The 16,984-nt window shown below is 42.5% G+C and overlaps 1 protein-coding gene across 5 annotated transcripts in view; it reads right to left on the bottom strand.

Annotated features, from left to right (window-relative positions):
* SEMA5A (semaphorin 5A) overlaps positions 1-16,984 on the bottom strand; it is a 537,896-nt gene that overhangs the window by 119,564 nt on the left and 401,348 nt on the right. For all 5 annotated transcript variants that reach the window (XM_082454374.1, XM_082454372.1, XM_082454375.1 and 2 more), the window contains 2 exons: positions 11,561-11,678; positions 3,097-3,278 (listed from right to left, as the gene is read on the bottom strand). In XM_082454374.1, coding sequence (XP_082310500.1) covers positions 3,097-3,278; positions 11,561-11,678 — 300 coding nt within the window. The remainder of the gene's footprint in view (positions 1-3,096; positions 3,279-11,560; positions 11,679-16,984) is intronic.

The following is a 16,984-nucleotide window of genomic DNA, read 5'->3' as shown; positions in this document are numbered from 1 at the left end:
CGGAGACTGATCCAAGAAGCTTTCCTGGTGATTGCTTTTTAAAATTTTTTACCTTTTTTATTGAAGTATAATTGATTTCCAATGTTGCGTTAGTTTCAGGTGTCCTGGTGCTTGTTTTAAAATATGAAATATTGCTGTGGTCACAGTGCTATAGGTGATGCAGGGAAGGGAGGACCAAATTGAGTATAGTTGTAAAAGAAAAATCAAACAAACAACAACAGAACAATATACAAAGGAGACAGGAAACTTACTCCACAGACCACACTGTTTGAACCATTCTCCGGGTTACCCAGCAGCAGACGTTAGCTGAGCTGGGACGTTCTGAGTACAGCGCAGAGCAGAGCTGTGTGATTAAGGACTTGGTGTCTATCTCCCAGCTACTGTCAAAGCGCGCAGTAGTGGACGCTGTGGTCTGCCTTTCTCCAGATGCTGAGGGTGTTGGTGGTTACTGCTCTCAGGTGAGAGGATCTAACAGCATCAAGGAGCTGCCAGCTCTGGAGCGCCCTGTGCGGCCAGCTGAGGTCTTTGTGCGGCCTGCAGCCCAGCTCTGCCCAGCTTCCTGCTCCCCTGCCCCACCCCAGGGGCAGATGCTCAGAGCCCCCTGCAGTTTCATTACCGCAAACAGACGATCTCGCCGTCACTGGTTCTCCGGACCAACCCAGGATGGACACAGGTTTTGCTCCTAGAGAAAAGTCCCCTAAGAAGGTATAGGTAAGGACTTCCCTGGAGGCCCAGTGGTTAAGACTCCGCGCTTCCAATGCAGGGGCTGCGGGTTTCATCCCTGGCCGGGGAACTAAGGTCCCACATATATGTATGTAGAACTGAATCACTTTGCTGTACACCTGAAACTAACGCAACATTGTAAATCAACTATATTTCAATAAAAAAAAATTTTGAAAAAAGAAGGTATAGGTAACAAACGTTGAAAGTTGTGGACTTATTGTGTTTAGATGACGAAGTCCTGTCAAGGCTCCAAGCCTTCCTTGACGTTCTACCTTTCTGCTTAGCTAGCTACAGCTCTCTCTCTCTCTCTCTGTTCCTCCCTCCTGCCCCAGGAATTAGAATTCAGAAGTGACATACACATTCCTGTGTTCATTTTAATTATAAAATTAAACCAGATTTTCCTGGTTGATAGGAAGTCTGACTTGACCCTGGTTTGATAATAAAGTCTGGCTTAGCTAATTACCTTATATTGTGGGTTCATTTCCATAAATTGAATGCCTTTAATCTGCAGCTCCAAGATAGTGAGAAAACAAATTTAAATGACGTGATACGATAAAAGCATTTCATCAAAGATATTATATTTGCAAAATGTATTGAATTAGCAATATTTTGAATTTCCCAACACTTTCTGAGTATATTGGATTAAACAATTACAATAATAAATAAAGAACAGGTTTAATTTAGCATCATTAGATCAGCCTTTGTAAAGACTTTTGGATGTACTTTGCACAAATTGAGGAAGCACTTGACGTTGCTGACTGAGCCAAAAAATATGGGTTTGTAAGTTAGGTGGTTTCCAGTTTTTTGCTTCCAACAAAATTGAGGCCAACATAAACAGGTTATCAACTGATAAAGGGCATTAAAAACAATCTCTGGTGTTAGATTACCATACTTTGGGCAGATAACTTCAAAGGAATATGTAGACTAGGAGTCCCCTGCTGCTAGAACAAAAAACATTTGCTGCCAACCGGCCTAATCCACTTGCTCCATTGTCTCTTTCCTCTGACAGCATCAGTGGCTTCCAAAGGTTAGAAGCAAGTGAGTGCAATGGGCCGTCTCTCCAGACCCTGCCGTGAGGTGGTTCATAAGAGAGAAGGCAAATCTCAGACAGAATCTGGAGACACATACGAAACTGTGACATGGCCTGTGTTTGTAAATGATGGAGTCCCAGCTTCCTATCCCTCAGGCATGCTGAAATGTACACTCATGAGAGGGTCACATCAAGCAGATGTGATACTGCTGACAGCAGACAGCTGCTCTAGCCAGCTTTCTACTCAGAGCAGGGAAAGGTATCCTACTCCGTTATCATGGCAGACACTACCCCCCAATCCATGCAAGGACAGAGATGCATGCACAGGGTATCAGCTCACGTATTCTTGGACACCCCTTAATTCATCAACCAAAATTTACCCCTAACAGCCCATATACCAGTAAGTGCCGCTCTCGTGCACATTTGGAAAGCGATATTCACTGTTAGAAGTGGGCTCCTCTGGAGTGTGAGTGCCAGTGTAGGACAGTTTTGGTAGTTTCAGAAGCAGCCCCTGGAGTGATATTCCTGAATCTGTAAAGGACAGATCTAGGGTAGCAACTAAAGTTCCCGTGATGTAGCTGTGATGGGACAGCTGTCACTCACAATGTTTGTACTTGGACAGTGTGGTTTCCGGGCACGGTGGTCTTCATAGCAAGCTTCTCACCTGCCCCCTAAAAGAATGGTGATAAACTAGATACCTCTCAACTACTTGTAAGTTGGCATCGAATTTTTTTTTTCATCAAAAGCTTCAAAAGTAAAAAAAAAAAAAAAAAAAAGCTTCAAAAGTTGCAAAGGTATAATTTCTGTTACGTCACTAGTTAAATGCGTGAGGGAATTTAAATGCCATAGTGATTTTTGATAGCCACCTTCCCATTTAAAAACTTGATGAGCAGGGTCTAGTTAAACATTCAGAAATGTTATGCTTTTCCTTCTTCTAACGTCGTGCACACTCAGAATACTTTTCCTAATCTAACAACGAACACATGAATAGGTTTAGATTTATCTCAACGTATAAACAGGTTTAGAATCTAATTTGTAATTTTTTAAATTGAAGTACAGTTGATTTACAATATCGTGTTAGTTTCAGGTGCACAGTACAGTGATTCAGTTATACATACATATGTATATTATACATATGAATATGTATATATGTATATTACAAATCTAATTTGTAATTTTAAATCTGGTCTCATAGATCACATCATTTTTAAGTGGTAAGTGTCCCTGTCTTTTTCTGACATTTCTCTTGAAGAGGGAAGGCATGTATTAGAAGTGGTTTCCTAAATTCCTCTGCAGGCTGAGCTCACACGTGAGTTTAAGCCCGAGTGTTGCGAGGGACACACCTGGAACAGTTAGCGATCTCCATGCGGGGGCCCTCGCACTGCCAGCCGCCGCACTGGGGGGCCGGGCTGTCGCAGGAGCGGGTCCGGCAGAGGCAGGATCCCACGGTGCTGCCGTCGGTGTGCGTGCATGGCGTCCACGGAGACCACGCGCCGAAGTGCCCATCCACGGTGAGATTCCTCATCTAGGAAGCAGATACAAACATGGGTGTCAGAAAGGGTTAAGGCTGCAAAAATAATACGGAAAAAAATGAAAGGTCTCCCACAGGACCATCAGAACTCATCTGGAATATTTCATATTACGATTTAAAAGAGAGGAACAGGGATATATTTTGAAGTAAAGCAGCAGAGGTCATCGGTGGAGACAGTGATGGAGGAGAGGGAGGGGAAAAAAGAGGCAGAGGGGAGGAGGGGGCAGAAGAAAAGAAGGGTAAGAAGGCGGAGGAGGAGGGGGAGGATGGGGAAGGATGTAACGACTTGTCAATCAAGCGAAATCAGGATTGTTCACTAGTGAGAAACCCAAGGAACAAAAAGAATTGGAGTGAAAAATCACATATGTACTACTCTGTTGCATTTTTATGTACCTTAAAAAAATGAAAGATTGGTCAACTGGCATTATTTAAGACCTGGCCTCAAAAGTCACCTCAAACTGACAACATTTAATTTATAACATATTAAAAGAGTGTGTATTAAGCCACCGGAACCTACCAGTTGTCAGGTGTATCCCCGTTAAACCCGTCCTATATCCACCCTCCAGGAGTTTCTAAGCTGGCGAGGAGGAGCTGGACCGCTAATTATTACTGCAAGTAAATACAGTGATGGAGCTCTGAGCAGGGGCCGTGGGGCTCTCGGCAAACTCGCAGGATCCGGAAGGACGGTTAGGAGCCTGCGCTGGGCCCCGAGGCATGAGAGAGGCAGCAGGTGAAGGAGTCGGCCGGGGCTGCTGAGGAGGGGAGCAGCCTGAGCGATGACAGAGGGGAATGACGCTGCTGTGTGGGACGGAGGGCAAGCGGGCTATAATGTCGCGGGGACGCGGGCAGCTGGTCCAGAGGCAGCAAAGCGGAGAGCTGAGCTAGGAGCCACGGCAGGGTCTGAGCAGGGGGCCCGGAAGCTCTGTGACATGGATGGTCTGAGGGCCTCCAGGGAGGGAGGAAGGGAGGGGCCTCTCTGGCGGCCCCCCCCACCCCGGCCCATGGTGACTAGGTCCAGTGCAGGTGCGAGACCGGACGATGTCACCATAAATCTGACCAGGGGATTTTCTCAGGAGCTAGAGTGTCCTCAAGATTTGAGAGTCATGGGGCCCAGCCTTCAGATCACCCAGCCCCAAAAAGGAATCTCCCCTCTGAAAAGGGACAGAAGAAGGCCTAAAGTCCAAACCTCTTAAATTTAACATGGGGCCTTATGCATTTCTTAGAAAATATGACAAAAGAAGAGAAGGGATTACAAGTAAGTTACGTGCTTTCACTTGACTCTCTGCTGCCTGCTGCCCCACCTTCTCGCCCAAATATTCCCACCCTGGATGATTCTGGGGGATTAAAGACTCATCATTCACACAGGAGGGGACTCCACAGATGAGACAGTTAATTCTCTGGGGCAAACTGTACCTGCACGACACAGTTTCAGAACAAAGCTGACACCATATTTTGTGTGTGAAAATCCAAGTGCGCTTTACCTCTGATCTGTATCCAAATACAACAGGAAAGAGTAAACATTAAGTGTGTTCATTTCCTCTGACCTGGCTGGTTGCCCATCTCCAGCTGCCACAGTTATGACTCTATCCCTCTTGTTTCTTATCGGTACTCCAAGGCTTTATACTCCGACTAACCACACCTGGCTATTTCTATAAGAAGCTGGGACCAAAGGGAAGGGATGAAACTGCATGATCCTCTGGATTCAGAGTGATTCACCGGATCCCACCCAGAGTGAGGGGATGTACAAAGGCAGGTTTTTCCTAAGAGGAAAATATCCCCGTTTCTAAGGTCCTGTAACCTCCCCCGTCCCACCAGGATAAAAATACAGCTCCTACTCTGACCATAAGGAGACCCCCGTGTTTTCTTGGAGAACAGAACCCTGCGTGACAAGGGGGTTCACACCACGAATCTCTCCCTGAATTTGTTGTTAAAGCAGCAAAGGCCCTGCCACTTGGGAGTTTCAGGATTCGCCCTCCATCCTTTAACAGCCCTCCTGCTGCCTCTGGCCGAAAGGGCTCTTGTGCAGGTAGAAAAGGGATCAGCTGATGCTCTCACTGGGACTGACCACGCTCACAAGTCCTCACGTGCTCTTAAGTCCAAACACCTGCCCGCTACGTAAATGTGGCTATGACTGTTCTCACCGTAAAAAGCGTGAAGCCCTTGCTCATGGAGCCAGCATCAGTAATAACAGTGATCACACAATGTATTTGTATAATATCTACACAGTATAGGTCCATATTATTTTGACTGATCGTGTTGATCATTACTATTACTTTGTGAATGTGCTCTGAGTCTGGGGAGCCCCCCTCTGCTGCTCTGCCCTCGGGGCGCCGTGCGGGGCTGGGCATGGGGGCTGACGCACCAGCTACCTGTGCTATGTGGTGGGGGAGGCGGGGAGGGGGAAGGGGGTGGGGGGGACCATCCCTCCCTAGTAAAGAGGGGTGATGAGAATTTCTACCCTTGGGCTGTGCTCGGAGGCTAAGGAAAACGGCACCTGAGTTCTTGTCAAGTGGTCGGCACAGGCACTACTGTCTAGTTAAGGGCCGACCAGAGGTAAAAGCGTTGCACGGATCACACAGAAATGATGCTGAGTTCCATTTCGATTTCACAAATGCAAATATGGTTCTACCTGCCTCCCTCAAGGCATCCAAATGATGCTCTACCTCAGACAAGACCCAGATCTGGGCCACAAGGAAGCCAGTTCCCTAGTCTTCCCCATCTGCTTCTGGCATGTAGGTGACAGCTGGAAGGGGAAATTGGGGACAAGAATTCTTATAGAGGGATAAAAAGGAGAAGGGGGGCTTCTACTACTGCTTGACACAGTTTCACAGTGAAAACATTTCATAACTTTTATTCAATTTCCTGGTAGGCTTGGGCCATTGGCTGGCTTTGTACAGGATATGAGGGATTCCTTACTGAGAGGGTTATGGGTGAACAGATAAACTGTGGGAAGGGGGGATTATCAGAGCACAGGACTGGATTTTGCTTCCATGGTGCTGCTCTGCGTGTGATGTAGGGGCACATAGTTGTGCCTCTTATACCCCAAACACACACACAAACATATATGTCACAGCTCATGGAAAATCGTGCAAAAACCTAAGGAGCTTAAAAGTGAATTTTTAAAGCAACATGAAAAGCCAATCAAAAGAGAATATCACCATCCATGTAGTTTATCACATCATGTTGACTCTAAAATTTTACATCAAAAATGTCCTCCTTCTCTGAAGGCCTGCTCTGCTGGGGACTAGACTCCAACCCAGCCCAGAAGGAGCCAGAAGCCTCTAGAATGTTTGCTGGAGGTTCAGGCACAGGGAGCCCACGAGTTACAGAGTATAAAATAACACGGCTTCATGATACCAGTGAGGTTTCAGAGATGAAGATCCAAGTCTTAAGTGCTTGCATTTATGATGGTCCTGGCAGGACTGTGGAACGAACGTGATGAAGGCAACCTGGGCAGAGGTGTGGGTGGGCTTAAGGGACCCATCAGGGGATGCGGAAGCCGCAGGTAGCAGAAACACGGGGAGCTACGACCGTGCTCATCCCGTCGGCCAGTTAGGGAGAGGGGAGGACAGGTTATGGGGGCTGAGGGAAGAAAAGAGCCTGGGAAGGGGCTTCCTGACAGGGGCTGTGATGCCGCATGAAGCCCCGGCCAAAGCTGCAGGCTGAGCTGAAGGAGGGCAGGAAGGAGGACCCCAGCCTCCTTCTCCTGCCCGTGGTGCACACTGGCTAGACCCAAGACAACAAGAAAGCCTGGGAGGAGAGACAGAACAGTCTGGAAGTGGGGAAGCTCAGGCCCTTGGGGTTAGCGGTGGGGAGGGGATGTGGACTGACTAGCACAGACCAGCATCACCACCACCAGAGGCTCTCTGAGACTTCCGGTTCCTTCCATTTGCCTCCTTGTCTGTGACGGTGAGAAGGGTCATGTAGGTCAGGGAAGTCCTTGTGATTTTTGAATGTCTACGAATCCCCCCAATACTGATTAGAAACTTTTGAAGGGGCAGATGATTTGGGGACCTGCAAAGACGGGTTAGTTCTCTTAAATCCCCCTTGGCTTCCGTTTCCTTGTCTAAAATGCAAAGGAAACAGCACAGAGATTGTTAGGATCTCTATAACTACAAGAGACCGTGAATACAGAAAAATCAAAGACTTGTGAAGTCAGGAGGAAATACAATATGATGGTGATGAATGAAGATGGAAGCAGCAATCATTCGGAATGTTGGAAGAGGACATTTTATGATGGGAAAATATGTAGAAACTGGCAAACTAAAAGAATAAGTCACTGACTTGTGGAAAGGGGCCTGCGGGGCCGTGAGTTGAGTGCCAGCTGAGGTGGCCTTTGTAGAAGCTAAGTTTATCCGTGAGGTGAGGCACTGCACTGACTGACGGACAGGTATTATCTCCCTGAATCTTCACAGTATCCCTAGAACGTACACCTCACTTTATAGATAGGAAAACTGAAGCCCAGGTGTCACTCAATAAGCTCAAAGTCACTCTGGTTGTAAAAGACCCAAGAATCAGTCTAAACAAGCTTAATCCAGAGCCTGTGATCTCAGCCATTTCATTGGGTAACGTGATTCTTAGAACTTTCTTTGATGAGACTCTTATGGAAATCAGCTTCATGCACTTTTACCACCAGTTGTGTAACAGCAAAGTTCCCTTCACCTAGGAAATAATGGACTTCCAAGAGCTGGCTAGATCCAACTTTTGTTAACAAGCATAATCCTTAATCCCACTTTTGATTTATTCATGTTCAATTCATTAATTCCCAACTGATGAAGGATGTAGATTCATTTGATGAGCATAGAGGTCCCTGGAGCATATCTTTAGGTTCTTACTGTTCTCCAACCATCATGTTCTTATGACTAAATTGAAGTCTTATATTTTCTATTTGGATATTTTTTCAGAAGTTAAACAATTTTCCTTTATTTACTTTTAAAGGCTCATGTACCTTTGGTCAGAGACTGTAACAAAACAGGATATTGGATACACTCTTTGGAGAGGCTTGTCTCATGTTATGACATCAACTTAATACCGTCCTTAAGTCTATCTGTATAAATGAAGTACATGAAGGGAAGATAGCACCTTTGAAGAGAACTAAGATGGAACTCTGTGTGGCCTCTGCAAGATGGGTGAATAGAGGTAATCTTTATTGCCTCTGAATCCCACTGCTTCCATCTATGAAACAAAATGGAAGCAATAACATCATGAACATTAAATGAGATACTCCACTGAAAGTTGCCTGACATGGCACCGAGCACATGATCTAAACACCCAATTAACCTCAATTCCCTTTTCCTTCTTTTACAGTTGATTTCAGTGATACCTCTCAGGCTATCTGAACATAATATGCCGATGACTAATGGGTCACCAATCACTGAGTCCACTGACCAGCCACTGCTTTGGGAGATGTTGACAGCTGGGAATGACATCGTCTTGTAGACTAGGAATAATGTCAGAAGTACTGGATTTAAGCCGATTTCTTTCTCAACGTAGTTTCAGAATCTTGTGTAAACCCTTTAGTCTCTGGTCTATGGTACTGGCATCTAAATAAAGGGCTCTGGGCTTAATCATTGTTAAATTCTCCTTTCACTCCAAAGATGATAATTACACAGTAGCCAGGGAAGAATCTGTTGTTTTAACACATTTAGGTGCTTATTTGGTCTATGTATTTTGCTAGTCACTGCACGATGTATTTTGGAATAGAGACTCACTGTATGACACAGTATGCTAATAACCGTATGTCCACACAGGGTGTGGGTGACATTCACGCATAAATAAAGCCCAGGTAGATTTTTAAGATTACGCTATCCTTGTTAAGCAATATTGCAAGTTATGCAGGACGTATATATTTCTTGAATCACTCTAGGTATGTAAATTTAGATCTTGCTTGAGTACTTCAAATCTCTTAAACCGAGAACAATGTTTTTAATTACAATAATATAAGAAAAAAGAATGTTAACCAATATGTCGGTCAACTATTGCCCTGCCTCCTGGACAAAAGAAATCAACAAACATTTTTAAATATGGATCTTTAAGTGGAAAATAGTTCTCTGTCTTTACTCTGGCCCACAAAGTCAAGCCTTTCTTCCATTTCAGTCAAAAATTAAAAAAAAAAAAAAAAAAAAAAAGAAGCAAATTACTATTTTAATAGCTTTTAAAAATACTTCTCTAAGTCTGCTCTATATTAATGCTAATCATTTCATCTAACTCATTTCTTTCTAAGAGATTTTTTGAAAGGGATGTATAATTAAAACAATATTTGGGTAATATGGGACTTCCCATTTTCTATCTGGTAGCCTATATATGTCAGAAAAAATATATGTTTTTCTTTCCTGTGGTTTGCTAAAAGTGATATAATTTATTGTCTGTTGTTGGGTGCTTTGCATATTCTTATCAGTAGTGTATCTTGATAAATGACAAATTACATTGGATGAGATGACAGAGGTGGTTTTGTGTAATGAAATCACCTCAAACCAGAAGAAAAAAGACCTTGTTATGTATGTTTTAGGGACGGTGAATCAGAGATCACGTCTCAACTACATTTTTCAAAAAGAGATGGTGGAGGGGCAGCTGTGAAACCAGCGCAGGTCCACATCGCCCTCTGACCTTCCTTGAGTTTATAACAGAAGCTGTCCTCTCAGCAGAAAGAAGCAACTTTAGTGATAAACCTCCTGTCGCTTCTTAAATACCAGGTCTTTCATTTTCTGACCGTAGAAACATACAAGACGTACTTGTTATAAACTAAGTGGATGAGTGTGTATTTCGCATTATGTAACTAAGCATGTCCCAGATATCCACTAAAACAGCCTTAAGTCCTGGACCAATGGCTTTACTGCTTGAGAAGAACTGCTATTATCTTCCGCCTTTTTTTTTTTACCATTAAAACTGTAAGGTTAAACATCTACAAGAAGATGTGCTGATTCTTCTAAAGTGCATGTCTGAACTTCAGAGCTACATTTCAGATAGTGCACTTTGTGTTTTCCTCAGCTGCAAAGAATTTAAGGTGAACACCTTTGTGCTTTTAAAGAGTGTTTCAGACATTAAGAAGGAACTTCACACAGACAGTGGCATGTTTTAACCAATTTCACAAGACACTGCAAAAAAGTTTGCTTCTAAATTCAGAGATCCAAAGCTAAATAACCGAAAGGATTAGCAGCTAACCCCACTGCAAGGCTTTGCTCAGAGCCTGGATGTGGTGATACACCCCCCTCTGCAGTGAAAGGCCTAGATCTCCTGCCAACATTTGGGGAACAACACTGGTTTAATAGCCCTTGCCTCCCTCATGACACTCTGCCTGATTTTCTCACTTACAAACTGAAGGACAGGCTTCGTGACATGTGGCTCAGATAATGGAAAGTGCAGGTTCCTTGATAAGAAGCGGACAGACTGTTCAGATGCCTCAGGCAGTTCTGAACAGAAGGAACAGCACGGATTTAAAATAACAGCCTGTGTCCCTCGCCTTCTCACCTCTGTCTTGCAGAGGTGAGGCCAGAAATGACAGCATGGAGATCAGCAGTGATGTGACAGCAAAGGGACTTACTAAATTTTCAAATATGTTGAAGTTAATAGCTGTTACTCATATTCTCTGAGAACAGAAAAAAACTTGGAATGACTTGATTGAGGGCTCTAGAGACAAAGGGGAAGAAAGGCTGGATCCTACAAGCGAGGACGCAAACAAACTGGCAAAGGAAAGTGTGGAATCTCTTTTCTTGGATTCAGAGTCTGGCTCTAAACACAGGGGAACTTCTCCCTACTCTGCAGGGTTCCCTGTGGGAATGTACACTAGGCTGTTTCTCCCAGGACTTTTTGGGACCCTGAGCAGTAGCGAGGAGACTGTCCCATGTGGGGTTCCATCATACTATCCTTTAGTTTATTCTTTCCAAAGCGCTACTTCTCAGCTTCTGGAATTACAGCTCCCAAGGGTTATTGATGCGTGTGGAAGTTGCTATTTTATTAATGCTACAAAGGGCAAAATAGTCCACACCAAGCTCTGGAGATAAAAATCCAAGAATAAAACAGAGATGTGGCATCCCATTTTCAAATCAGCACTGTTTTCTCTTAAGATATTTCTCTTCAAAACAGGCAGCAAGGTGCCAGCAGGATCCCGTGTGGCTCCGTGCAAAGAAGGGCTGAATAAGTTAAGAGAACACAGACTGGATTTGCGAGGAAGTTTCTAATACGAAAATGCATGGACACCATGGAAGCGTGGGTTAGGATTGTAAGAGAGCTTGGTTCCCACGGACAGTGTTTCCAGAGCGGGACACACGGACACTCACAGGACAGGTGGAGATGCTCTGCTCCCACTGCATCATGCTCAGGCTCTCCTCCAGGCTCGTGCATTTCTTCATCACCGAATCCCAGCCACAGTAAGGGTCCTGGGCCCCAATGCAGGCGCTGGAAACACACACCAAAGGGTCAAGAGAAAGGCAGGTTTATCTAGTACCATAGACGCAAGCTAAGAATTGACTCTTAGGACTTGACATGGGACCTAGCTACGAGAAACAAAGTTTTCGTCTGCACTGTAGAGAACATAGCTAACTGCATACACCAGTAAGTATCTAATTAAAATTAAATTAATTTTATTTGAAATATCTATTTTTTTCTAAGGTCCAGGGCTGACAACCAAATGATCGTCCATGCTAACATGATGCCTTTTGGTGTCATGAACAATCTAGAATCCGAATCTTGCAAAGGCTCCAGAATACTAGCTGTCATCACCACCACCATCATCATTCTCACCCCCTTAATGACAGGTACTATTTGTTGAACATCTACTGTGATATATAAAATGATTACATCCTTTATACAGAAACAACTTTTACAGGAATGTATTAATGTTTTCACTTTATTTATCACCATCATAATCATTCTCACCACCACCACCATCATAGCTACTATCATTATAATCATCTTCATCCCCTTAATAATGGGTATTATTTGTTGAACACCTATTGTGATATATAAAATTATTATGTCATTTAACCGTTTAAACGACTCTAATGAGGGAGGTATTATTTTAACTTTATTGATGAGAAAAATGAGACACCAAAAATTTCTAATATTTGCCCAAGGACAAACAAATACACCCCAAACCCTGCAACGTGGTTGGTTCAAATTTAATAAATTTGAGTTCCTTTTGAGTACCTAGCTTAAAAATGCATTAAAATTTTCAATTTAATAGTGGTTTAATATAGCCCTGTCTACAATATTCAACATATTATATCAGAAATACTGTAGATGGTAGATATTTTATTTTAGCTTTGTCTAAACGAAAGAGTTCATATACAACATGGGCATCATTTGATGAAGATTTCAGCCCCTAAGTTATAAACACAATATAATGTAGATGTGGGGAGGGAGGAAACAGACAGAGATGACTGTGACAGAGTCAAAATTATACAGAAGATGACCCCACAGAAATGCAGGGCATTGGACACCTTCTCTCTGAAGGGTCAAAAGGTCAGGTGTGCAGGAAAGGGTTGTGAGGAAAGGCAGGTGAGTTCAGCGCAGAAGTGCCAAGGTCTTCTGAGTTAGGGCAGAGCTAACAAGGGGCTGAATCTGTTACAGAGTTACCAGTTCACCAAGAGTAGGACTAGAAATCATAGCATAGTCATCAAACATGGGGCCAGGGAGGCAGTGGAAGTAACAATAAGTCATTAATATTAATGATATTAAAAACCCCTTATTAACACATCAAATATGTAAACCTTGCATAAAGCACTGTTCTAAGAACTGGACCTCGATTTGCTCATGTAAACCTCATAAAACCTTTAAACAGAGTACCTCCGTCAGCTACTCTATTTATTCTTGTTTTAAAACGAAAAAATCGAAGCAGAGAAAGGAGAAGTCCAAGTTCCACAGCTGGGGAAGATACATCTAAAGATAATAAATGAAGCAATAGAGGTATAAAACTATTACTGATTAAGTTACCATGCAATTATTGTGTATTAACCAGCCCCAGAAGTTCAAACGGTTAAAACTGGGGCTTCTCACAGCAGGACTAGGGGTGGGAAGGAGTGTGAAACAGTTACCTGTCACCATAACCTCGCTGGAACTTTTTGATAAGTGACCCTGTACCTGTTAAAAGATAAACTGAGGTCGATTAAACTGTTCAAGAGTTTATTTGAGCAAACATGCGGCAGTGCCAAGGGGGCATTGGTTAGGAGGCTCCGCCCACAGGGGCTGAGGAGAGGCTTTTACAGGGAAGATGGAGAAGCAAAGCTCGAAAGTTATTTGATTGCCTGCAGCCTGAGCGGTGCCTTATCTGGGAAAGCCTCGTTGTGCGCTCGCCATTGGTTGCTCTTAAATTTCATCTTTTCCGATTCCAGGGCATTGACTGCGTAGGCAGGACCAGAGCCCCAGTCCTACTGAACTGGCATCACTGCTGGATCCCACGGTGTACATCACACATCGGAATCCTCTCCGTGTTGGATCCCGTTTTCCCGTCGGGGGGCAAAAAGGGCAAAGTTACCCTTCGAGAATTATTCAAGAAGCCTGAATTCCGTTCCATGTTTCTTATTCAAGCAGTATGACCATGAGACAAACTTAAACTTCCAAAAACGAGGAAATTCCGCCAAGTCCCTAACTTGGCGGCTTCCCCCTTGCAAAGCTGCCTGTAGAACTGAAGCAACGCCACAGGGTTACATGGAATATTTTAAGCTGTTTTCAGTGAAAAGCTGCTTGTAATCACGTCTCTTTCTTCCGATACTGCGGATGGTTCTGTAGATTCTTAAGATTACACTTAAAATACTAAAACTTCTCTACAATCACAAGTGCCCATTCATTAAAAATACCATTTATATTAACTATGTTTTCCTCACTTAAAATGTTTCATACCATGGGGAACATTCTGACGAGCTCTACCTTTATTCCAAATTATACCTTAAGAAAAACCAGTCATCATAACTTATTATTTTTGGAAGGTGAGTCCCTTAAGGAGATCATGTGGAAAATCACAGACTTCCTATGAATGTAGCCATCATGAAAGTGGCTTTTCTTTAGTCCACTTTGAAAATGTTTTTCTTTGTGTGATGAATATTTTTAATAATTTTTTTCTTATTTTGTTAAGAACCTTAGATTATTCTCATGTGATATATTACCCTGGTATCTGAAAGTATCTGAATTCAGAAAACAAGTTGGTCAGAATCTGAGGTTTAATTTGAGAACACATTCAGTGAAAGTGTATTTTAGAGCAAATGTATATTTAGATGTAGGCCTTAATTCTAGAAGGATAAACTGCTTTCTTTCTTACAGGAAATTAATCTAATGACATTACAGTTTATATAAACACTTCCTTTACTTTTAAAGTTTGCGGTTATGCTATTTGTTGAGTAATAGAAATAAATGGGTATATTCATCAAAATCTTTCACTGTATTTCTGCAAAGCTGGAGCTAATTACTGAATATGATCCCCTTGCATATTAGATTATCTAAGTATCTATGACTTCATCTGGCTTGTTTCTGTCACACTAACTGCCATTATGTCAGTTTATTTCTGATATTAAGAACTCTTGCCTTATCAACAACATGTATTCATTAAACATGGGATTTCAAAAGTATTTCCATCATTCATTTATTCAGCACATACTTAGCACCTGCCTTGAACTGATTTTCAGAGTGTTTCCTGGGTGTACCGGGAAACAAAACAGACACAGTCAGTTGTACCCAAAGAACTCACCTCTTAGTGAAGGAAATAAACATTAAACAACTGCCCCGATAGGTATCAACAGCCAGTTGCAAAGGATAAAACAAAAGGGGGATGGGGAAACATGTGGGGAGAGACATTTAAGCTGGGACCAATGAGAGGAACAGAGTGATTGACGTGATAGTTTTCAGCAAAAATAGAGTGTTTTGGCAGGAAGACTAGCACAGGGAAAGTGTACAACGTAGGAGGAAGTGAACTTGAGAGTTTGAAGAAACACCTGATAAATGGAAGTGGCGCTTTGGCGGAAGCTTGGGGTGTAGAATCTGCTGAGCCATCAAGCCTCCCTCCCTAAGCATTTAGGTTCCCTTGTAAGTGCTGCACCTTTAAAGGGCTTCCCAAATTGTGTACAAAAATCACATGTCAAATGTCAGTATTTTTATTTGTATTATCATGGTGATGACACTGAGAGAGAACAATTTATCTATTCATGAATAATAGTGTCTTAATACCTAAGACAATCTCAGTTGCTTTATTCTTAACGGCTATGTCACCATATACTTCAGGATCTGCTTTTACTTTGAGTTGCATTAAAAACATTATCTTACTAAAAATAAGACTGGAAAATTCCAATTAGACAGTAACCTTCCTGAGGAATACATTCTAAGACATCCACAAGTCCCTCAATTAGTAAATCCAACTGGAACATATTTTTTTTTCAGTTTCCTCTTCTGCAAAACTAGGATAATACCTCACTGGGCTGTTCTGAGGATTAATTTACATCATGTGGTAGAAAAAAAAGTTATTTTGAGATGGGCTGCATATACTTATTCTACTTAATCTATAAACATAATTACAAATTAATATATGCTGTCAACTTCTGGGAGTGTTTGAAAACATTCTATACCAAAAATACTAAATCTGTGAATGCCGTGGGGTCTTTATTTAATAAGGCGATGTGAGACACCACAGCGTGTTCCATTAAATGGTGCAAAGTATTTCAGCTACATGTCTGGATCCATTCACAATGTTTTTTTTTTTACTACTTGCACATGCAAGCACAGTGTCATGTGTTGAAGACACAAGGGTCAGGAATGAACTTGCAGTCTAGTGAGGGGGGAAGACGACGTTCATGACCACTGCTTGACAATGTCCTAGTGAGGAATGACTATTGAGAAGCCCTGACAACCGGTGCTATAGGAATCAGAGGAGCGAGCTGTGGCCCAGAAGAGTTTCAGGAAGAGGTGCTATTTAGGCTGTCCTTTGAATGCAGCTGGGGTTTGGCTGAATCGGAAGCACATCCCTGGTCATAGTGGTTCCAGGAAAGACGACAAGGAGTCATGTGCACATGGCATGATCCTGGGAGCTGAGCGGCTTGGCTGGGTTGAAGTGTCCTTAAGATTCCAGAGAAGTGTACTGATGTGATTAAAATATGGGGGTTTTGCTTAAGCAAGGGAGATTTGGCTGTGGTGAGTAGGATTCTAGTAGATAGTGAAATCTACTAGAAGATGAATTTATAATTCCCAAGAAGAACTAAGATACAGGTACAATTGCAACAGCATTTTTAAAAGTTAGGACACATGCCAAGTAAGCAAAGACACAATTACCAGTAAAAAATATGTTTACACTCATTATACATAACTTGCTAAAGGCATTTAATAAATATTCATGTTACATGCTATGATTTGTAGAGGAAATTAGTGAACTAAAATTTCAGTTAGTCACTAACACTTAATATATTAAAAACTGTTCGCTATTGGCTTATCATTAAATTACACTGATTAAATTAAATGAGGATTTTTCACATTTCAATTTGCTTTTTTTATTAATTAATTTTTAAAAAAGATTATTATAATAATAATTTTTAAAAAAACTATAGTTCTTCATGCATCCTTTCCAACATGTTAAAGTGAATTATTTATGAATGAACCTTAGATGATGGTGATTCCATATTGACTACAGTATGAATTATCACTGACTGCAGTGCCCTGTAGGAAGTAGGTGCTCAATACATGTTTACTGCATGGCTATGAGGTCACTGCGCCTCTACTGGTTCTCT

Source organism: Balaenoptera physalus (genome assembly GCF_965194825.1).
Source record: "Balaenoptera physalus genome assembly, chromosome: 3".
Classification (NCBI taxonomy): Eukaryota; Metazoa; Chordata; class Mammalia; order Artiodactyla; family Balaenopteridae; genus Balaenoptera; species Balaenoptera physalus.
This window is presented reverse-complemented; position numbering and strand designations above follow the sequence as displayed.